This window comes from Bos indicus x Bos taurus, chromosome 4 (genome assembly GCF_003369695.1).
Source record: "Bos indicus x Bos taurus breed Angus x Brahman F1 hybrid chromosome 4, Bos_hybrid_MaternalHap_v2.0, whole genome shotgun sequence".
Lineage (NCBI taxonomy): Eukaryota > Metazoa > Chordata > Mammalia > Artiodactyla > Bovidae > Bos > Bos indicus x Bos taurus.
The window spans coordinates 95,141,654-95,166,430 of NC_040079.1; the positions used below are offsets into that span (position 1 = coordinate 95,141,654).

Below are 24,777 nucleotides of genomic sequence, written 5' to 3' on the forward strand. Positions count from 1 at the left end.
CACTGGTTGGATCTTCTTGCAGTCCAAGGGACTCTCCAGAGTCTTCTCCAACACCACAGTTCAAAAGCATCAATTCTTTGGTGCTCAGTTTTCTTCACAGTCCAACTCTCACATCCATACATGACCACTGGAAAAACCATAGCCTTGACTGGACGGACCTTTGTTGGCAAAGTAATATCTCTGCTTTTCCATATGCTATCTAGGTTGGTCATAACTTTTCTTCCAAGGAGTAAGCATCTTTTAATTTCATGGCTGCAGTCACCATCTGCAGTGATTTTGGAGCCCAGAAAAATAAAGTCTGACACTGTTTCCACTGTTTCCCCATCTCATGAAGTGATGGGACCAGATGCCATGATCTTCATTTTCTGAATGTTGAGTTTTAAGCCAACTTTTCACTCTCCTCTTTCACCTTCATCAAGAGGCTTTTTAGTTCCTCTTCCCTTTCTGCCATAAGGGTGGTGTCACCTGCGTATCTGAGGTTATTGTTATTTCTCCCAGCAATCTTGATTCCAGCTTGTGCTTCTTCCAGCCCGGCATTTCTCATGATGTACTCTGCATATAAGTTAAATAAGCAGGATGACAATATACAGCCTTGACGTACTCCTTTTCCTATTTGGAACCAGTCTGTTGTTCCATGTCCAGTTCTAACTGTTGCTTCCTGACCTGCATACAAATTTCTCAAAAGACACTCTAGAGTAAATTGAGAATTATATTTTTAAAAGATAAAAGTAATCAGAACTTTCATGAATCTTTCATCTAAACAGAGTTTATTTCTTCAGAGAAATGTCTGTTTGGAGCCTGTATCCATTTTTTAACTGAGTTGTTTGTTATCTTTTCTATTAAGTTGTATAAGGTTTTAAAAATATATATATTATGGATTGTAAATCAATTATACTTCAATATAAAATAAAACTGTTTTTAAAATAACATATTTTATCCTAATCCTGAAGGTACAAAGTGATAAGGAAATAGTTAAATATGACAAATTTCTAGTTAAAACCCATGGTGAATTCTAATGCTAAATAATTCAGTTTGAGGATATAAAAAATTTAAAATAGCAATTTTATGTTGATATTTTATTTGATATTTTTCCTGATATTTAAAAAAATCCAGCTGTAAGAGACTCTTTCAAGATGTCAATGAGAAATTGCTAACCTGCTGAATAAAATTAAGTACATATTTTTCTGTTGTTACTTTTAGCTTGACTTCCATTATATCTTTCTTAACCTCTAAATCAGCAGAAAGCTAAACTTTGTAAATTATTACTATGATTCTTTTGTTGATCTTTTATTGAAAATTGCAATATTCAAACAAAAATGTTTTCTTTGTACAGATTTTGAGTATTTTGGTGGGGGTAAATGTTCTCTAAAAATGTATACAATATTATGAATTATCAGTTTTATATAACAAATAAAATTTAGTTCCTTGAATTTAAATAGTCTTGAAAGTAAGTTTTACAAAGCTTTCTTTTCTTACTAGAATAAAATGTGTTTATTCTGAAAAATTTGAAAATAATGCAAAATATAAAGATGAAATAAAAATAGCCATAAATCTGTCATCCAAGAATAACTCTTGTTTACATTTTGATATTTTCCCTTCCAGTAATTTAAGAAACCTGGCTACTTTATGACCAGTTTCTAGTTTATAGTATAGCTTTAACCAATAAAAAAAGTGAATGTTGTATTTTCCAGCTAGAAGTTATATTCTTATTTTATGAGATGATAGTGTTTGCAATTATTATATTTTTTCCAAAATGTGACATTGTTATTAAGTGAATAGAGTGATAAAGTAAAACAAGTAATTCCTGTTATGACAATAATTTAGATTTAAGCAGAAATGTTGCGACGCTATGGACTATAGCCTGCCAGACCCCTCTGTCCATGGAACTCTCCAGGCAAGAATACTGCAGTGGGTTACCATTGCCTCCTCTAGGGGATCTTCCTGACCCAGGGATGGAGCCTGCATCTCTTACTCTCCTGCATTGGCAGGTGGATTCTTCACCACTAGTGCTACTTGGAAAATACCATAGACTTTAACATATCTTTTTATGTATCTTCCCATTTTTTGTTTAATTAAAAAAAATAATGCTTTTGTTTTTTTATGTGTTATATAAACATTAATGTGCCATGTTCACAGTTTATTCTCTCTGACTGCTGAGTATAAATCAAGGTAAACCTGAAGCCTAGAAATGAATGTTGCTAGAGATTCCCTGGTGAGTCAGTGGTAAAGAATCTGCATCCAATGCAGGAAATGTGAGTTCAGTCCCTGGTTCAGGAAGATCCATGCCCTGGGGAAGGAAATGGCAACCCATTCTTGCCTGGGAAATCCCATGGACAGAGGAGCTTGGCAGGCTAAAAGTCCATGGGGGTCACAACAGCATCAGATACAACTTAGCAACTGAACAACAAGAGTTACACATTGTAAATAAACTGCTGATTAATTTGGGTACTTTTTTCTTACTTTTTTGTTGGGTGCACACTTTCCTTACAATACCTATATAAATTCTAGCTTATCACACTGATATGCCATTCTAAGAATCAGTTATCTCTTGTCGCAAAATATTTCTTATCCATCTTGGAACTCTACAGTATTTTCCTCCTCTTTCTCTCATCATTTTATTCTGTCTCCCTGAGGAACCATTCCTGCCTTCTGTGATCCTACCACGCTCTGAATCCCCTCATTTCTCTTATGCCCAGCTATAGCCATAGTACCTACAGTCTAGTCTCTTGAGAGTCCCTTGGACAGCAAGGAGATCAAAGCAGTCAATCCTAAAGGATATCAGCCCTGAATATTCACTGGAAGGACTGATGATGAAGCTGAAGCTCTAATACTTTGGCCACCTGATGCGAAGAGCTGACTCATTTGAAAAGACCCTGATGCTGGGAAAGATTGAGGGCAGGACGAGAAGGGGATGACAGAGAATGAGATGTTGGATGGCATCACTGACTCAATGGACATGGGTTTGGGTAGACTCCGGGAGCTGGTGATGGACAGGGAGGCCTGGTGTGCTGCAGGGCATGGGGTCGCAAAGAGTTGGACATGACTGAGCGACTGAACTTTTTTTTTTTTCCTGCTTTGTGTTCTACTTCTTTACTTGTCGAGTAATATTTTACTGCCTGTCATACATTAGTTATAATACATTATAAAAGTAGTTCTGGCTTATTTTAGCTTCTTACAAAGAATAAAATTTGTTCTGGCAAGAACTTGTATTATTGGGAAACCAACTTGCTATTCTGGAGGTTCGGCAGCTCTTGTTCAGTTTTGTCCTTATTCCTAGTCTGTAGGCATGGCCAGTCAGATATCTCTGCTGAAGGTCATGAATGTTCACCAAGGTCTCCGTGTTCCAGCCTAAATCACATCTAGTCTCCTCCTAAGTACAGAGCAGCTTCTGAAATCTCTGCTCCTCCTTCCAGCTTGCCAGCAATTATTCTCTTTTAATCCCCATGGAGTCTCTTCCTATGCAAGCACTGAGTAGGAACTGGTCAAACAAGTGGACTTTTCAGCAGACTTTTAGAAATTCTTTGCAACTCTCCCCTAACAAGGATTTTTTTGCCCAATAGGAGCCACTTGGGCAATTTTAAATTGTAACCTCTGTTTTTAACATCCAGAGAGACCGTCATTCTCTTGGGCTCTATTTCTCCTCTTCATAAGTTTTGAAAAATTCTCTTAACAAGACATCTGGGGTGAATGTTAGCCAATGGTCTCTGCTTTCAAGGACGGTAAATATGTGTTGGTTACTGTCTTAGATCTGTAAACAACATTTTTACCTAGAGTTTTTCAGGTTTAATGGTTGTGTATGGTGAATTAGTGAGTAGGTGATATCAGCTACGCTGTTGTGGCTCCATAAAAATATCTCTAGCAGCTGTTATAATAGGATATTTGTTAGATGTCGGTGATTTACATGTCTTACTTGGTTTAGTCCTTACCAAAAAGATTCTGTAAAGTCTATCAAGAGGGACTTTCCTGGCAGTCCAGTGGTTAAGACTTCACCTTCCAATGCTGAGAGTATGAGTTTGATTCCTGCTTGGGGAGCTAAGATCTCACATACCTAGTGGCCAAAAATCCAAAACATAAAACAGAAGGAATATTGTAAAATATTCAATAAAGACTTTAAAAAAATGGTCCACATCAAAAAAGTATTCAAAAAAAAAATCAAGAATACATATCATCAGCATGACTTTTCAGTGTTCATGTTGACCTTGCTTGTGTAGTTTTAACCTTAAACTTTTTATCCTGTAATATTTGGAACACAGAAAGGAATGAATGCCTATATATATATATATATATATATGTAAATATGGATGAATGATAATAAAATGTCCACCTGTAATGTCCTTCACATCTTTGTCTCCATCAAGGGTTAAAATACTGTTTTGCAAATCCACTTTCAGCAGAAAATGCATTTTAAAGTTTTATTTGCGTTGTTTTTACTTATGTTATCAATACTTCTATAGAGAAATGTAGTTTTGAGATGAGTTTGAAATCCATAAATTATTTGTATATCTAATCTGTGTACCTACTAGAATTTTCTAAGTATGTGTCTGTCTCACCATCTTGTGTAAATCAGCTCTTAAAATTCCATGCTTTTCGAAGATGAAATGATTGAGTCAGGCAGAGAGGGATAAAAATATTTAGTGAAATACCATAGGTTCTTTTCACTAAATTATAATCTTTGCAAATGATGCCTATAAACAATTGCAAATCTTTAAAAGAACATTCTTACTTAAATTCATTATTAGTTAGATATGTAAGTTATGGAGCAATCAAAATGAGCATGGAAGATTTATTCCAAGATAGAGAAATGTGATTTTTCTAGCCCTAGAATCTTAAACAGACTTTTTTTCTGCCTTCATTTCTTTGTTACTGTGCTGCTTTCATTATAAGGGTAAACTGGTTTCAAGGAGACGATGCAGATCACCTTTTCCTGTTTATTTTTGAATGGAAAATCTTTATTATCATCATCTGTTGTATATCTCAATTTAATAAGACTTAGAAATAGATGTGTATCATACCCTGCAACATTGTAATTAATTAATCATTAAGAGTGACAAATATGTGTCTATAGTTGTTTTCTAGTTTTTTCTGTTTTAGAATACTTATTTCTATATTTATGAACGGTGTGTCACGAATGATATCTACTCCTATCTGTGAATCACATTTTAAGCTCAAACATATCTGGTTTTTAAATGATTTGTTAGTGTGATTTGATATTCTTGAAACTGATACAGAATTTGAAATCCATTATTGAAATGTCATTAAAACTCACTCACAAGAGGTGAAGTAGCCACTGTTCAGCCCCAGTGCCTCTTCCCTATCTCCACCTCTTAGAACACAATCAGGGAAACTGATGAAAAGAGTAGCTGGGGCCGAGATAATCTCTTAACTATCATCATCAAAGATGAGGAACCTAAGCCTGGGCTAGTGTAGGCATGGTGGTAGTGGGAAGGCTTCGATAAGATAGCATTCTTGTTTGCACAGTTGCCAGACTTCTGGGTAAATATGTAAACAGGAGTAAACAAAGTAATCCAATACTTGTTATTGTTAATAAATGAATCAAACGGAAAGGGTGAATATATGTCCATCAGAGTCAGAGCTCCCTGTGCTTTGAATTTGTTAGTTTATGGAGTGCTACAGTGTGTAAGGCATTGAACTAGATATTTCATCTTCAAAGATAAAATATTCTTTGCATAAAGAAACGGATCTTGTTATATGGCAGCCTGGAAGGGAGAGGAGTTTGGGGGGGATGGATACATGTATATGTATGGCTGAGTCCTTTTGCTGCTCACCTGAAACTATCACATTGTTAATTGGCTATACCCCAATACAAAGTAAAAAGTCTTTTAAAAATGTGAAAGAAAGAAACTGATCATCTGGTGGAATAGATGGTCAGCTAGAAAGACTATTAGAATTAAGTAAATATTCACCTCACTCAAATTGAGTTGGAGAACAGCAGTCAAAGAGATTTTAAGAGTTACTGATACCTGAGTTGAACCTCAGAGTTAGTTGGGTCAGCTAGGCTAGGATGCAAGTGGGACAGCTTTTCTGACAAAGGGATTAGTTAGTGCAAAGGGATGAAAGCTTGAAAAATGGCTTGTATAGGCATTCTTAAACCATTCTACATAGCTTGGAGAATTGAGTGATTTTAAGGGAATGATAAGAAGAGGGTTGGAAGGATAAAAGACCTGCCAGGTAAAGGGTTTATAACTGATCCTGATATCTATAGGACATTTCATCCCAAAACAATGAATTTCACCTTTTTCTCAAGCGCACACGGAACCTTCTCCAGAATAGATCACATTCTGGGCTATAAGTGTAGCCTTGGTAAATTCAGAAAAATTGAAATCATTCCAAGCATCTTTTCTGACCACAATGCAGTAAGATTAGATCTCAATTACAGGAGAAAAACTATTAAAAATTCCAACATATGGAGGCTGAACAACACGCTGCTGAATAACCAAAAAATCACAGAAGAAATCAAAAAAGAAATCAAAATTTGCATAGGAATGAATGAAAATGAAAACACAACAACCCAAAACCTGTGGGACATGGTAAAAGCAGTCCTAAGGGGAAAGTTCATAGCAATACAGGCATACCTCAAGAAACAAGAAAAAAGTCAAATAAATAACCTAACTCTACAACTAAAGCAACTAGAAAAGGAAGAAATGAAGAACCCCAGGGTTAGTAGAAGGAAATAAATCTTAAAAATTAGGGCAGAAATAAATGCAAAAGAAACAAAAGAGACCATAGCAAAAATCAACAAAGCCAAAAGCTGGTTCTTTGAAAGGATAAATAAAATTGACAAACCATTAGCCAGACTCATCAAGAAACAAAGGGAGAAAAATCAAATCAACAAAATTAGAAATGAAAATGGAGAGATCACAACAGACAACACAGAAATACAAAGGATCATAAGAGACTACTTTCAGCAATTATATGCCAATAAAATGGACAACGTGGAAGAAATAGACAAATTCTTAGAAGAGTACAACTTTCCAAAACTGAACCAGGAAGAAATAGAAAATCTTAACAGACCCATCACAAGCACGGAAATTGAAACTGTAATCAGAAATCTTCCAGCAAACTAAAGCCCAGGTCCAGATGGCTTCACAGCTGAATTCTACCAAAAATTTAGAGAAGAGCTAAAACCTATTCTACTCAAACTCTTCCAGAAAATTGCAGAGGAAGGTAAACTTCCAAACTCATTCTATGAGGCCACCATCACCCTAATACCAAAACCTGACAAAGATGCCACAAAAAAAGAAAACTACAGGCCAATATCACTGATGAACATAGATGCAAAAATCCTTAACAAAATTCTAGCAATCAGAATCCAACAACACATTAAAAAGATCATACACCATGACCAAGTGTGCTTTATCCCAGGGATGCATGGATTTGTCAATATCCACAAATCAATCAATGTAATACACCACATTAATGAATTGAAAAATAAAAGCCATATGATTATCTCAATAGATGCAGAGAAAGCCTTTGACAAAATTCAACATCCATTTATGATAAAAACTCTCCATAAAGCAGAAATAGAAGGAACATACCTCAACATAATAAAAGCTATATATGACAAACCCACAGCAAACATTATCCTCAATGGTCAAAAATTGAAAGCATTTCCCTTAAGGTCAGGAACAAGACAAGGGTGCCCACTGTCACCACTACTATTCGACATAGTTTTGGAAGTTTTGGCCACAGCAATCAGAGCAGAAAAAGAAATAAAAGGAATCCAAATTGGAAAAGAAGAAGTAAAACTCTCACTGTTTGCAGATGACATGATCCTCTACATAGAAAACCCTAACGACTCCACCAGAAAATTACTAGAACTAATCAATGATTATAGTAAAGTTGCAGGATATAAAATCAACACACAGAAATCCCTTGCATTCCTATACACTAATAATGAGAAAACAGAAAGAGAAATTAAGGAAACAATTCCATTCACCATTGCAACGGAAAGAATAAAATACTTAGGAATATATCTATCTACCTAAATAAACTAAAGACCTATATATAGAAAACTATAAAACACTGGTGAAAGAATTCAAAGAGGACACTAACAGATGGAGAAATATACCATGTTCATGGATTGGAAAAATCAATATAGTGAAAATGAATATACTACCCAAAGCAGTTTATAGATTCAATGCAATCCCTATCAAGCTACCAACGGTATTCTTCACAGAGCTAGAACAAATAATTTCACAATTTGTATGGAAATACAAAAAACCTCAAATAGCCAAAGCTATCTTGAGAAAGAAGAATGGAACTGGAGGAATCAACCTGCCTGACTTCAAGCTCTACTGCAAAGCCACAGTCATCAAGACAGTATGGTACTGGCACAAAGATAGAAATATAGATCAATGGAACAAAATAGAAAGCCCAGAGATAAATCCACGCACATATGGACACCTTATCTTTGACAAAGGAGGCAAGAATATACAATGGATTAAAGACAATCTCTTTAACAAGTGGTGCTGGGAAAACTGGTCAACCACTTGTAAAAGAATGAAACTAGAGCACTTTCTAACACCATACACAAAAATAAACTCAAAATGGATTAAAGATCTAAAGGTAAGATCAGAAACTATAAAACTCCTAGAGGAGAACATAGGCAAAACACTCTCTGACATACATCACAGCAGGATCCTCTATGACCACCTCCCAGAATATTGGAAATAAAAGCAAAAATAAACAAATGGGACCTAATTAAACTTAAAAGCTTCTGCACATCAAAGGAAACTATAGGCAAGGTGAAAAGACAGCCTTCAGAATGGGAGAAAATAATAGCAAATGAAGCAACTGACAAACAACTAATCTCAAAAATATACAAGCAACTCCTATAGCTCAACACCAGAAAAATAAATGACCCAATCAAAAAATGGACCAAAGAACTAAATAGACATTTCTCCAAAGAAGACATACAGATGGCTAACAAACACATGAAAAGATGCTCAACATCACTCATTATCAGAGAAATGCAAATCAAAACCATATGAGGTACCATTTCACGCCAGTCAGAATGGCTGCTATCCAAAAGTCTACAAGCAATAAATGCTGGAGAGGGTGTGGAGAGAAGGGAACCCTCTTACACTGTTGGTGGGAATGCAAACTAGTACAGCCACTATGGAGAACAGTGTGGAGATTCCTTAAAAAACTGGAAATAGAACTGCCTTATGATCCAGCAATCCCACTGCTGGGCATACACACTGAGGAAACCAGAAGGGAAAGAGACACATGTACCCCAATGTTCATCGCAGCACTGTTTATAATAGCCAGGACATGGAAGCAACCTAGATGCCCATCAGCAGATGAATGGATAAGAAAGCAGTGGTACATATACACAATGGAGTATTACTCAGCCATTAAAAAGAATACATTTGAATCAGTTCTAATGAGGTGGATGAAACTGGAGCCTATTATACAGAGTGAAGTAAGCCAGAAAGAAAAACACCAGTACAGTATACTAACGCATATATATGGAATTTAGAAAGATGGTAACAATAACCCTGTATATGAGATAGCAAAAAAGACACTGATGTATAGAATAGTCTTTTGGACTCTGTGGGAGAGGGAGAGGGTGGGATGATTTGGGAGAATGGCATTGAAATATGTATAATATCATATATGAAACGAGTTGCCAGTCCAGGTTTGATGCACGATACTGGATGCTTGGGGCTGGTGCACTGGGATGACCCAGAGGGATGGTATGGGGAGGGAGGAGGGAGGAGGGTTCAGGATGGGGAACACATGTATACCTGTGGCAGATTCATTTTGATATATGGCAAAACCAATACAATATTGTAAAGTTAAATAAAATTAAATTAAAAAATAAAAGATAGCCTTCAAAGGATTTTAGGCAGAATTATGATGTGATCAGATTTTTATTATTTATAATCAGTATTTTCATTGCTATGGAGGAAATAGGATAGAAGAGGACAGACTTTAGAGAGACTACAAGATTGTTTCAGTAATTTTGGGCCCAAGGTATTATGCTGACAGTAGCAGTTTGAGTAGAATATATGGATTGAATGTTGGGATAAGGCATTACGGATGATGCCAAAGTGTGGAAATTGGTCACTAGATCTCTCCGTTGGATATAGCTCAATTCATAACCCAAGGACCTTAAGGTATTAACTCTGTTTCCACTTTCATTTTTCTTTCATTTTATCATCCCTTCATGCATTCAGGAAGCCTAAATAATTTAAAAAAAAAACAGAATTTCATAGAATATGAATTTCTAAGGAAGAATATGATTTCAAAGGCAAAACCCACATTTTAGCAACTTGTGAGGTAATTCATTTCACAAATCTGCCTGATAATTTACTCAAAAAACAAGAAGATTTTTCCCCCCTCCACACCAATTCTCACAGTTTATAACAGTCTGTTGTTGAAGAACACTAAAAAAAAAAAAAAAGAAAAGAATTGCATCATCAGAGAGATGCTCACACTTCAGTAAAAAGCCAAACCAAAGTTGGTCAGATATTGGATTCAGGGAAAATAACCTTTTGTTTCATAGTATTAGCATTTGAAATTGTGTCAGTGCTTTTCTTGGTACTTTCAGCATATATTTTTTCTAGAACAAAAGTGCTTATAAAAGCATTTCTCCTTTATCTGGGGCACCAAGTCCCTGCCAGTGGCTGCAGTCTGATTTCTAGCAATGCTGAGCCCAAAGAACAGCAAGCCAGTGCAGAGTGACTCCATAAACTCATACTAACAGAGCGTCTATGATTGGAGGTTGCCAGCGACTGAGTTCTGGTCTGGTTTCTGGTAGGGCCAAGTTCTAGTCCTCCCTTCTCTAGAGGCCCAGGGTAAAGTCCCATAATGCCTGGGTATCTGCAGGTGGCAGGAGATGTCTGTAAGGCCACCCCTTTTGCCCCCCTCTCACCCCTCCTCCTCCTCCTTTCAGGCTGGCTTCCTTTCCTCTCTTTGAAATGTTTGAAGACCTGAGATATTTTCATTTACTCTGTTAGTACTTGAATCTGAAGTTCTGTCTCTATAGGAGATTTTCTGAAAGACTGTATTCTTATATTTAAGAGAGTGTCTGATGAAGACTGCCAAGTCTATATGTGTGTTTCATCTCTGTGTTCTGTGTTGTGATTTTTGATGGCCATTTTGCTTTGTCTGGCCACCATTTGGTTTAAACCTGCTGCCATTTTGTTAGAACTTGGTTTTCTTTCCCTGTGCCTTGAGACCAGGGCTCTCAGGAGCACTTATCTAGGCCATCTCTAACTCCTGAGATTGAGGAGAAATGGGGAAAAGTGAGTTTAAAATTTTTATTTATTCCAACTGTTTTTTATAAACCAGTAAATACCTGATATTAATGTTTGTTTGTTGACCTATCTAATATAGACATAGCTTAGTGTAACTGACTTTCCTGGTGGCTCATACGGTAAAGCATCTGCCTACAATGTGGGAGACCTGGGTTCAATCCCTGGGTTGGGAAGATCTTCTGGAGAAGGGAATGGCAACCCACTCCAGTATTCCTGCCTGGAAAATCCCATAGATGGAGAAGCCTGGTAGGCTATGGTCCATGGGGTGGTAAAGAGTCAGACATGACCGAGCGACTTCACTCAGGGGCTGAGTCTATTATTGGTGGTTGCCAGGGGCTGAGTCTATGATGGGTGGTTGCCAGGGGCTGAGTCTGTGATTGGTGGTTGCCAGGGGCATTGTACAGGAGACAGGGATCAAGACCATCCCCATGGAAAAGAAATGCAAAAAAGCAAAATGGCTGTCTGGGGAGGGCTTACAAATATCTGTGAAAAGAAGAGAAGCAAAAAGCAAAGGAGAAAAGGAAAGATAGAAGCATCTGAATGCAGAGTTCCAAAGAATAGCAAGAAGAGATAAGAAAGCCTTCCTCAGCAATCAATGCAAAGAAATAGAGGAAAACAACAGAACGGGAAAGACTAGAGATCTCTTCAAGAAAATTAGAGATAGCAAGGGAACATTTCATGCAAAGATGGGCTCGATAAAGGACAGAAATGGTATGGACCTAACAGAAGAAGAAGAAATTAAGAAGAGGTGGCAGGAATACACAGAAGAACTGTACAAAAAAGATCTTCAAGACCAAGATAATCACAATGGTGTGATCACTCACCTAGAGCCAGACATCCTGGAATGTGAAGTCAAGTGGGCCTTAGGAAGCATCACTACGAACAAAGCTAGTGGAGGTGATGGCATTCCAGTTGAGCTATTTCAAATCCTGAAAGATGATGCTGTGAACGTGCTGCACTCAATATGCCAGAAAGTTTGTAAAACTCAACAGTGGCCACAGGACTGGAAAAGGTCAGTTTTCATTCCAATCCCAAAGAAAGGCAATGCCAAAAAATGCTCAATCTACTGCACAATTGTACTCATCTCACACGCTAGTAAAGTAATGCTCAAAATTCTCCAAGCCAGGCTTCAGCAATACGTGAACCGTGAACTTCCAGATGTTCAAGCTGGTTTTAGAAAAGGCAGAGGAACCGAAGATCAAATTGTCAACATCTGCTGGATCATCAAAAAAGCCAGAGAGTTCCAGAAAGACCTCTATTTCTGCTTTATTGACTATGTCAAAGCGTTTGACTGTGTGGATCACAATAAACTGGAAAATTCTGAAAGAGATGAGGACTACCAGACCACCTGACCTGCCTCTTGAGAAACCTATATGCAGGTCAGGAAGCAACTGTTAGAACTGGACATGGAACAACAGACTGGTTCCAAAGAGGAAAAGGAGTACGTCAAGGCTGTATATTGTCACCCTGCTTATTTAACTTATATGCAGAGTACATCATGAGAAACGCTAGGCTGGAAGAAGCACAAGCTGGAATCAAGATTGCCGGGAGAAATATCAATAACCTCAGATATGCAGATGATACCACCCTTATGGCAGAAAGTGAAGAGGAACTAAAAAGCCTCTTGATGAAAGTGAAAGTGGAGAGTGAAAAAGTTGGCCTAAAGCTCAACATTCAGAAAACGAAAATCATGGCATCTGGTCCCATCACTTCATGGCAAATAGATGGGGAAACAGTGGAAACAGTGCCAGACTTTATTTTTCTGGGCTCCAAAATCACTGCAGATGGTGACTGCAGCCATGAAATTAAAAGACGCTTACTCCTTGGAAGAAAAGTTATGACCAACCTAGATAGCATATTCAAAAGCAGAGACATTACTTTGCCAACAAAGGTCCGTCTAGTCAAGGCTATGGTTTTTCCTGTAGTCATGTATGGATGTGCGAGTTGAACTGTGAAGAAAGCTGAGTGCTGAAGAATTGATGCTTTTGAACTGTGGTGTTGGAGAAGACTCTTGAGAGTCCCTTGGACTGCAAGGAGATCCAACCAGTCCATTCTGCAGGAGATCAGTCCTGGGATTTCTTTGGAAGGAATGATGATAAAGCTGAAACTCCAGTACTTTGGCCACCTCATGCGAAGAGTTGACTCATTGGAAAAGACCCTGATGCTGGGAGGGATTGGGGGCAGGAGGAGAAGGGGACAACAGAGGATGAGATGGCTGGATGGCATCACCAACTCGATGGACATGAGTGTGAGTGAGCTCCGGGAGCTGGGATGGACAGGGAGGCCTGGCGTGCTGCAATTCATGGGGTCGCAGAGTTGGACACGACTGAGCAACTGAACTGAACTGAAGTCTGTGATTGGTGGTTGCCAATGGCTGAGTCTATGATTGGTGGTTTCCAGGAACTGTGTCTATGATTGGTGGTTTCCAGGGGCTGAGTCTGTGATTGGTGGTTGCCAGGGGCTGAGTCTGTGATTGGTGGCTGCCAGGGGCTGAGAAGTGGAGGAAATGGGGGAGATGTTAGTCCGAAGATACAAACTTCCAGTTAGGAGATGAGTAAGTTCAGAGAATTTAACGGACAGCCTAGTGGCTGAAAAGTTAACAGTACTATATTGTATACTTCAAAGTTGCTGAGAGAGTAGATCTTTAAATGTTTATGTGTGTATGCTCAGTTCCTCAGTTGTGTCCAACTCTTTGCTACCCCATGGACTGTAGCCCACCAGGCTCCTCTGTCCATATGATTTTCCAGACAAGAATACTGGAGTGGGTTGCCATTCCCTACTCCAGGGTATCTTCCTGACCTACAGATGGAACCCATGTCTCCTGTACTAGCAGATGAATTTTTTTACCACTGAGCCACCTGGAAAGCCCATAAATGTTATTAACCACCTTCCAAAAAGTTGTTAACTATATGAGGATGTGATAACAAACTTTTCTTGAGTAATAATTTTGCTATATATATATATGCACACACATACATATATGTATATCACATCATCACATCATATAGCTTAAATTTATACAATGTTATACTTACGTTTATATCTCTATAAAGTTGGGGGGAAGTTTCTTTAAAAAATATTCTTTTAAAAAGAAAAGTTATTTCTAGAACAAATATTGTTTTCTTTTCTTTCAGGAGGAACAGAAGCTACGGGAAAGTTTAAGGCAAGGCACCACCATTATTTCTGCCTTAATCAAAGAAAGAAATTCTGGACTCATTGGTCAACTACTGGTAGCATAAAGAACATGGAGGAAATTACCTGCTGTGTTCTTAGAAACATTCCCCCAAGTATTTCTTTTGTGCTTCCCTACAAATTGTATATGGTAGAATGTTGAAGTTGTCTTTTATAATTCATAGGATATGATGCTTAGGTGAACTTAAAAACATTTTTATGCGTGCCAAATATAAATTCCCTAAATTGGAAAAGAACAGACAAGTGGAAAATAATGGCCTTCACATAAAGAATCTTTTCACAAAGGCATGAAAGGGTAAAATAGAAATAATGAGTAGTCAGCTAATTGTCCAAGGAATGAAAGTTTAGAAAATGTCAACTATTATCTCTATGTTAATTAGCAAATCACTGTATAATGAGACTAAAATTAAGATTAATGATTATTGTTAATTCTAACAGTATCCTTTCTCTGTGGGTTATTTGAATTGCATTCTGATTTTTCATACCTTGACAAAAAAGAGATAGCAGGGAACTATGATCTGAGTATCTTCACCAATAGCCTCACATTACCTTAGATTCCTAAAGGAGATAGACTCTCCTGCTTTTCTAATGTTTTAAAATTGTATGTTTTCCTCGGTTTATGAAATATAGTTTTGACTTACATTAATTGAAAAGGGTTCTGATTTTTGTGAATAACTTTAAAGGAAGACTGGAAAGTGTCATGAAATTAACACTGGTCAATCTCAAGTTAGTCTTCTGAACGTATATAAACTACTGGTAGTTGTTCAGTTCAGTTCAGTCACTCAGTCGTGTCTGACTCTTTGTGACCACATGAACTGCAGCACGCAAGGCCTCCCTGTCCATCACCAACTTCCGGAGTCCACCCAAACCCATGTCCACTGTGTTGGTGATGCCATCCAACCATCCACTGTCGTCCCCTTCTCCTCCTGCCCTCAATCTTTCCCAGCATCAGGGTCTTTTCAAATGAGTCAGCTCTCTGCATCAGGTGGCCAAAGTATTGGAGTTTCAGCTTCAACATCAGGCCTTCCAATGAACACCCAGGACTGATCTCCTTTAGGATGGACTGGTTGGATCTCCTTGCAGTTCAAGGGACTCTCAAGAGTCTTCTCCAACACCACAGTTCAAAAGCATCAATTCTTCGGTGCTCAGCTTTCTTCACAGTCTAACTCTCACATGCATACATGACCACTGGAAAAACCATAGCCTTGACTAGATGGACCTTTGTTGCCAAAGTAGTATCTCTGCTTTTCAATATACTATCTAGGTTGGTCATAACTTTCCTTCCAAGGAGTAAGCGTCTTTGAATTTCATGGCTGCAATCACCATCTGCAGTGATTTTGGAGTCCCCAAAAATAAAGTCTGACACTGTTTACACTGTTTCCCCATCTATTTGCCATGAAGTGATGGGACCGGATGCAATGGCACCCCACTCCAGTACTCTTGCCTGGAAAATCCCATGGACAGAGGAGCCTGGTAGGCTGCAGACCATGGAGTCGTGAAGAGTCGGGCACGACTGAGTGACTTCACTTTCACTTTTCCCTTTCATGCATTGGAGAAGGAAATGGCAACCCACTCCAGTGTTCTTGCCTGGAGAATCCCAGGGATGGGGGAGCCTGGTGGGCCACCGTCTATGGGGTCGCACAGAGTCGGACACGACTGAAGCGACTTAGCAGCAGCAGCAGCAGCCATGATCTTCGTTTTCTGAATGTTGGGCTTTAAGCCAAGTTTTTCACTCTCCACTTTCACTTTCATCAAGAGGCTCTTTAGTTCTTCTTTACTTTCTGCCATAAGGTTGGTGTCATCTGCATATCTGAGGTTATTGATATTTCTCCCGGCAATCTTGATTCCAGCTTGTGCTTCTTCCAGCCCAGCGTTTCTCATGATGTACTCTGCAGAGAAGTTAAATAAGCAGGGTGACAATATACAGCCCTGATGTACTCCTTTTCCTCTTTGGAACCAGTCTGTTGTTCCATGTCCAGTTCTAACTGTTGCTTCCTGACCTTTATGTAGGTTTCTCAAGAGGCAGATCAGATGGTTTGGTATTCCCATTTCTTTCAGAATTTTTCACAGTTTATTGTGATCCACTCAAAGGCTAGTTGATTGTACATCAAATAATTTTAATAACTGCTACCTTTTTAAGTTCTTACTCCTTCAAATTCCCACTGGTATATACATCTTAGATGCTGATGACTTTCCCTTTGCCTTATATTTTATAATTCTGTGAATTCAGTCATTAGAGATGCTTTTTGTTCTATATATATACTTTATAGAAACATACTAGGGTTATGCCAGAGTTTAACCTGCCATGTGGGAACTGTGAAAGTTGCATAAAATTTTTTCAGTTACAGATAGTCTGTGAATTATCTGCCTTGTGCAGTCTCTTCTTAACATGTTGAGTAATTTTCCCTTTATTTCCCAAGTATCCTTGGTAGTTGTAGAGTTTATATTTTATATTTAAATAATAGTAGAATATAAAAGACATGAAATAATGGTTGCAATGCATTCTCCTAGGTGAACTGTGTTGGTTTGAATGAATGTAGGCTTGAATCTAAATTCCTGGGCTCACCATTTTCTCTCTCTCTGTCTCTTGGGATGTTAAGAAATATAAATAAATCATTTAATTAAAAATCTTGAGGATAAAAATATATGGGCATTGTGTAGATATTGGTTAGAACTCTCTTTGTTAGGGTGGGTTGGCTGCATTGTAAAAGGTCATAGATATTCCTGTTGATGTCTTCAAGTGAGTGTTTTAAGAATTTGAAAGTGCTGATAAAGGCAAAAGGGGAAAAATTATCAAGATTTTTAAAGAAAAGATTCATGTCTTTAGGTACATGGTGGGAAACTGGGCATTTCTCTGGCACAAAGAATATCAGTGTATCTATTGAGTGCTGGCTGTGTTACCTTAGATTTCAATGGAATGATGGACCGTTCAGCTGAAAGATGTACTGTTTGTTCCAAGGTGAATTCTTCTCTGGTATAACGTTATACCAGACGACCATTTGTTTACCTGGGAACCGTATGCCGTTACCCTAGGCAGTTGTAAACATTTAGTGGTGTGAGATTTAGATAAAATATTAAGTTGGGTCTGAAATCCCCATCATCATTATGGTATTTACTTTTTTTCTTTATAATTTGAAAACTGATTCACAGCATTGAAAATAATTTAAAGAAATCTCCTCACATCCTTTACTGAAAACAGAGGCTCAGAGATCTTCACTGACTTCTCCAAAGACATGTGTCTGCTTAGTAGCAAAAAACAGGGCTTAAACTTGGGTACTAAGAATGAGTTTTAAGCTTATTTCCTATATAGCAATGATTGCAGGCAACGGACATCCAGCAGCGAGGCTGTGGGACATGAACCAGAGGCTCTGGGTGAGTATTGGAGGAATGGATGCAAAGGGACTTGTCCATCCAGTGAGCACAGGAAAGTCCTGAGGCTTTTGGCTTTTCAACATACAGAAATCATAGCTAAGGATAAAGGGAACAAAGAGAAATATTCCCCAAGAGAGAAAGGTAAATCAGCTGTGTTTGTTAAGAGATCCAGAGGCAACTTTACAGGTTTATTTTCATCTTCATTTCTGGAAACATACATTCATGAAAACTGTCCATTTTCACATTATTTTCCAAAGTTCCTTTAAAAATAATGGTAAAGTATGCCTGAGGATTGCTGAAATTGCTTTCTACTTGCAAAAATTTGTGGAAAGACGGTTTTCTTTTTAAATGCATGCTACTTAATTACATGCCATTTAAAGTCAGCCTTTTTAGGAAGTTAACAGTGTGATCAGTGGTTTGATTGACCTTCATTGCTAAGAGGTAGTTTGTTTCTTTGTTTTCAAGAAAGTGCTCAGTGTGAGAGATGACTTGTTGTAAATACTCATCTACAGATAAAAGTCAGATCCCTATTCTACCCAAAGCCATTCTTACTGTGGCCACTTTAAGCATTTTGCATTGGCTTGCCATGAAAAGACTGTATATTAAACAGTTGACCCTTGCACAGCACAAGTTTGAATTGCATTGGACCACTTATACGTGAGTTTTTTCAGTAGTATCTACTGCAGTACTACACAATGGTTGAATGTTCAGGTTGGAAGGAACCATGGATGCAAAGGGCCAACTATAAATTATACACAGATTTTCAAGTACTGGGGAGGTCAGTGCCCCAACCCCTGCATCTTCAAGGGTCATCTGTAATTATAACTATCAAATTTTACTTTATATACACATATGTGTGTGCAGTATTTCTTTTATAAAAATCAATTTGCAATATTACATTTCTTAAGTTAAATATGTAAATTTTACTTCTTTTTAATGTTGAAACTAATTATATCAAAGAAACATAAATTATAATATTTTAGCAAAAGGTTAAGAAAGCCATTTAAGATAAAGATTTGAAATTATTTTAAAAGTTTAATTAAAAATAAGCAGAATAAATGATAAGTACATATTGTTTTAGTATTTATTAATATAGTTTCAAATAAGTGGGCTAGAAGCGGCTGTATAGGTGGTGTTTGGCACTGTAACATTTATATATATTCTCATGTATTTTTAGTTTCACAATTATGAAAGCGTATATATCTTTTAAAGTGAAAAGTAGGAAATTACTATTAAATATTTTAAATGTTCTCTTTACAAAACAAAATAGAGGTAATTGATAACTAAATTATTGCTATGTTTAAATCTAATGACAGTTTTCATTGATAATTAGCATATATGTATTTGTTTTTCAAACTGACTCAGCCTCAACTGAATAAATACAGTATTCTCAAACTGTAACAGTATGATGTTTTACATTGCATACAAGTAGAATTTGAGATTCAGCTATATTCTGTAAAGTATATTAAAAATTTACAAAACCAGAAGTCTTAATTAGCTTTTTTTCTTCTTTCCCTTCTAATTAGCAGGTTTCCCAGCAATTACTTTGGCAGCTAAGGATATAAAAGCTGTAATTGGGCACAGTGGAAAAATATTGTGTCCTCTTAATGATGTCTGCATGGGTGTGGTGGGTTGAATTGCTGTTTAGAAATACTCTTTCCTTCCACTTAGCTTCCACAGGAGGAATTTATGTCTACTTCTTGACCTTGGAATTCATCACAAAACCTTCTTTGGCCAACAGAGCAACTCAGAAGTGGCAGGGCACTGCTGAGACAAGACCTTAGAGACCTTGCATATTGCTGCTTGCTTTTTCCCACTTCTGACCCCACCGTGAGATGCACATGCTCAGCCTGGCCTGCTGCCTCCAAAAAAAAACAGCCTGATCACCTGACCTCCAGCTAGTCATCAAATGGATGAAAAAGCCCGGCTGATTGGCAGGGCCTCCAGCAGACAGGTGAACTCAATAAACATCTATGGGCTTTTTTTCTTCTTGTTTTGCTACTACTGAGTTTTGAATCTTTTCATTGAGCACCAGTTGGTAAGCAAGGAAAGGGAATCTGTGGTAGTGTGTGGTACCTTTAATCTCAGAAGTCTAAAATCTATCTGGAGACACACATTTTGCTAAAGGAAATAGTTTATAAGGAGACCTGTTGGTTAGGGCGATGATCCCAAAGTCTTAGCAGGTTCTCTGGATGCCTCCTTCCGTATTAGTTGTTACTGAAGGAGAAAAGTAGACCTGAATATTATAGAAAAGTTTTCCGAAGAAGTTAAACTTTCTTGGGTCTAAAATGATACTGATTATAGAAATAGCTAACATTTGTTGAGTGAATTACCGTGTTCCAGAAACTGTTTTTAGTACTTTTGCATGTGCATAACTTTTTCTTTATAATAACTTCACGTCCTCAGTAGCATACCAATCTCCATTTAAAAGATGAAGAAACCGAGGTACGTACGTTTTTAGTAACTTTAAGTAACAGAGTCACTCAAGCACAGGTGCAAGAATTGAGATTCAGATTTGACTATCTAACTTTGGAGCTGTTATTCCTAAGCATGATTCTATATAGTATTATCAAACACACTATTTTTCCCATGGAAAGGCATATTTTTAAAACATTTTTATTGTAGTATAGTTGATTTACAATGTTGTGTTAGTTTCTACTGTTCGGCAAAGCGAATCAGTTTCACATATACAAATATCCACTCTCTTATTTTTTCGATTCTTTTCTCATATAGTTTATTACAGCATATTGAGTAGAGTTCCCTGTGCTACTCTGCTGCTGCTGCTGCTAAATCGCTTCAGTCGTGTCTGACTCTGTGCGACCCTATAGACAGCAGCCCACCATCCCTGGGATTCTCCAGGCAAGAATACTGGAGTGGGTTGCCATTTCCTTCTCCAATGCATGCAGATTCTTATTAAGTAAATTAGTGTTAGTCGCTCAGTCACTCATAAAAAGAACAAAATAACGTCCACAACAGTGTGTGTGTGTCTGTGTGTGTATATATATGAGAAGGAAAACCTTTGAGTGTTGCTGTACTCTCTGTTTCCTTTGGCCATTGCCACTCCACACAGACAATATTTTAGAACATCCTTGGGTTTGTATGTGCCAGTAAACCTACAAAGAGTGATTTGTTGTCGTTGTTCAGTTGCTCAGTTGTGTCTGGCTCTTTGCGACCCCTTGAACTATAGTCCACTAAACTCCTCTGTCCATGGGATTTCCTAAGCAAGAATATGGGAGTGGGTTGCCATTTCCTTCTCCAGGAGATCTTCCTGACCTAGGGATCAAACCCACATCTCCTGCATTGGCAGGTGGATTCTTTATCACTGAGCCACCAGGGAAGCCAAAGACTGATACACACATAAAAATTTTATCAGTCACAGAGATGGTAGTCTTTGAGCTCTGAAGTTATGGGATTTCCTCAGGCATTGAATGATCAAACGTACCTGGATAACAAAAGTGTAACACAGAAAAGTAGAAGGAAATATTGCCTTGATGAACTAGAGTTGCACTGCAGATATTTGTGCCTCAACAAGACCTAAAAAGAGAAGTTGAAATCCATTCATCATCTTTGCAAGAGAAAGGAAGGTCTAGAGAACATCTAGGCAGAAGAAAGTAGGAAGTCTTCTCTTGTCATGAGACTGTCCCATGTCCCAAATATGTGTTTGACATTATTTGGTGAATGGATAAATAATCTGAACTTCTTTTTTTTAGCATGTGGAGTTAAAATCTGAATTTTGCAGTCGATGAAATACATTGATCAGTTTATCTTGCTCAGTAAATACTGATTAGGTAAATGAAATGTTGTTGTTGTTCAGTCACTAAGTTATGTCCAACTCTTTGCAACCCCATGGACTGCAGCACAGCAGGTTTCCCTGTCTTTCATATCTCCTGGAGTTTGCTCAAACTCATGTCCATTGAGTCGATGATGCCATTCAACTATCTCACCCTCTGTCGTCTCCTTCTCCTCCTGCCATTAATCTTTCCCAGCTTCAGGATCTTTTCCAATGAGTTGGCTCTTCACATCAGGTAGCCAAAGTATTGAGCTTCAGCTTCAGCATCAGTCCTTCCAATGAATATTCAGGGTTGATTTTCTTTAGAATTGTCTGGTTTGATGTCTTTACTGCCCAAGGGACTCTCAAGAGTCCTCCAGCACTACAATTCGAAAGCATCAATTCTTTCACGCTCAGCTTTCTTTATGGTCCTACTCTCACATCTGTACATGAAATACTACAAACGGTACTTACTTTGAAGCTTGAGAAAGGATTCTGACAACTACTTGTGATGATACTGGATTGCCAGGATTTAAAAAGTAAATAATATTGTGCAGGATTTTATCATGAGTTCTTAAATAACTCTATTATATAAAGAGCTTATTTTCTTCACTCTTAAGCCTTTATTAAAACCTACATTATGTCCACCACATAAAAGATTCATATCTAAATTTGAACCGCACAAAACACAAGATCTGACTTTAACACATTAGTGTGTATGAAGAAAAAAAAATAGGTTTTCTGTTGCTAATGAAAGTAATATAGAATTAAAATAAAAGTAGTTGGATATTTTTTTTTAAAGTCTTTACAGCTGAAATGCATTATGCAAGTTACTCTCTACTTAGCGAAGATGCTACCAAATAATCTGAATAGTTGTTATTAATAAAACATCTGGGTCTATTTAGAAGCATAGATGAAGGCTGAATTGTCTAATGCATTTTTTTCTTTGTTTAACCTTAATTAATCCTTGTAGGGTCTCTGTAAGGTGGTTTGTATCAACCTTGTGATATGACAATTCCAAAAATATAGATACAGAGATTAAGGGTTCCTGATCACCCAGCACACTAGAAGCCAAACACAGTTTGAAAATTCAGAATTTCTGATTCTGTTTTGGACACTTTTCAGGGAACTGGATTACAACTAGGAGGGACTGTTCCATACTTGAGGTTTTAAAAGAATCCAGTGGAAATCTACATCCAGAATTCTACCTGGATGCATTCCCTCATTTTCCATTTTGCACAATTGCAGTTAAGCCAGAGGCCAAAGCTACCACAAGACAATTCTAGTGATCTTTTTGACCTGAGTGGAAACATGATTTGAGATTCCACATGGAGGCCAATTTTGTAAGAATTTCCACCAGCCTTTGGACTGTAATAATTGGGTTATTTGGATAAGGTTTGGCAAAGCATATAGTGGATTAACTGAATGAGGTTTCTGGAGCTTAGCCATTTTGGCACCATCCATTTTGCTCTTTGTTCTACCTCATTATAAAATGGGCTATGGAAATTGCTTGGTTTGTTGGTATGTCAGCTTTTTCTTTCCTTTTCTTTTTTTATTCCTTTTCTATTCTTTACATCTGAGCCCTTAATTTAATTGAGAGCAAGCTCTTCAGTCTAAGAGGATAACAAAACATCCCTTTGAGGAGGAGGAAATAGATGATAAAATCTGTGTGTTACTAATTTTTTTCTATAGTTTGGAGGACTTCTTTTTCCATCCTGTGTGTGTGTTTTTAAGACCCTGTTAAGTTCATAGTTCCTTTTGCTTTTCTTGTTTGAATAGAAAATCATTCTCTTTAATCCCACCTGAGTTTTAAAAAATGTATTATTGAACTGCCCAGTTCAGGAATTCAGTGGCCTGTTTTACTGAATGGAGGTATGTATGACCTGATAGTAAAAGAATGCTATTCAAAGACATTTCCTTTTCTTTGTTTCTTGGATCTGTTACTGTTCACATAAATCTGGAAAAATGCCAAAATATGTAAACAAATTAAGAGCTTTAGGATCCCAGTGGGAATATCCGTAAATTCTACCATAAATCAGGAATTTAAGATTAAGTGCACTATACTATAATAAGATTGCAGAAAGAAGCAACTCTAGACCAAATATGCTTGGCTCTGGTTTAGGAATCTTAAAGGATATTAAAAGATTTGGATAAATTATGGCATTATTTATAGTATAACTTCTTCCCAAACCTATTTGTGTTGCCTCAATGGAACTTTATTTTTATTTTACTATTTATTTACTATTTTGCTTCATATCAAACAAACCTTCAGTTCTGAAGCCAGTTTTTTATACTCTTTTAGCATACATAATATATGTAGCATTAATTATTTATCTTTATAATTAATACACTTAATGACTCTCTTCACACATCCATGAATAAAATAGAGTTAGATTGGGGATTTTTCCATTGGAGCGCTTTTGATACACACTCGTCTCTTCTCTCAATTCTTTATCTTAGTGTATGAATTGCAAATTGTGGTCTTTTCAATTTTTTTGACCCAGAGTTAAAACTTAAGCGTAAACTTTTCTCTTAATTCCACCATATGATAGCTTTATTAATTTCTTCTTGTGTGCATGTATGTAGAGAAAGAATGAGAATGCAATAAAAGAGAAGATATATATAAATATATATATATATATATAGAGAGAGAGAGAGAGAGAGAGAGAGTCTTATGTCAACACTATCTTAAAACAGTTCTGAACAATTGCATTGTGAGCTTACTTTTTATATACACATAAAAGGAGAACTTGTAGAGATTAGGTATTACAGATTTAGCAAAGTTTATCTTAAACTGGGAGAATAGAGAATATGTTGTACATATTTATACATAATAAAAAAGTATTTATTTGTAATTATACACATTTAACAATACTCCTTGGCAATGCAGATTCAACACAATCTTCAAGCGATTGCATAACTTTAACATGGGTGACTTCACTAGCCAGTGATGTGAAAATGATTTTACATGCTTTGTTTTTTCCTAAACCCAGATTATTAATACATGAACCCACATGGTTTCTGTAAGAAACTAACCTGATTCACAGTATCCTCCCCAGCAATTTTGTGCATGCTCTAGACTAAGTATCTTAGTTTCTTTTACCCTTTATTTTTCATCTTGTCACCATGCTGCTGTTATTACCTTCATGAGAAAACCAC

At 37.2% G+C, this 24,777-nt stretch overlaps 1 protein-coding gene and 1 long non-coding RNA gene across 7 annotated transcripts in view; both read left to right on the forward strand.

Annotated features, from left to right (window-relative positions):
• ISPD (isoprenoid synthase domain containing) overlaps positions 1 to 15,130 on the forward strand; it is a 373,438-nt gene extending 358,308 nt beyond the window's left edge. For 2 of the 5 annotated variants that reach the window (XM_027540014.1, XM_027540013.1), the window contains one exon: positions 14,420 to 15,130. In XM_027540014.1, coding sequence (XP_027395815.1) covers positions 14,420 to 14,619 — 200 coding nt within the window. In that variant the 3' untranslated portion in view covers positions 14,620 to 15,130. The remainder of the gene's footprint in view (positions 1 to 14,419) is intronic. The other 3 variants (XM_027540017.1, XM_027540015.1, XM_027540016.1) reach the window with 2 other exon arrangements.
• Positions 15,131 to 16,488: 1,358 nt separating this feature from the next.
• Positions 16,489 to 24,777, forward strand: part of LOC113891664 — a 48,870-nt gene continuing 40,581 nt past the window's right edge. For both annotated transcript variants that reach the window (XR_003510834.1, XR_003510833.1), the window contains exon 1: positions 16,489 to 19,803. This is a non-coding gene — a long non-coding RNA (uncharacterized LOC113891664). The remainder of the gene's footprint in view (positions 19,804 to 24,777) is intronic.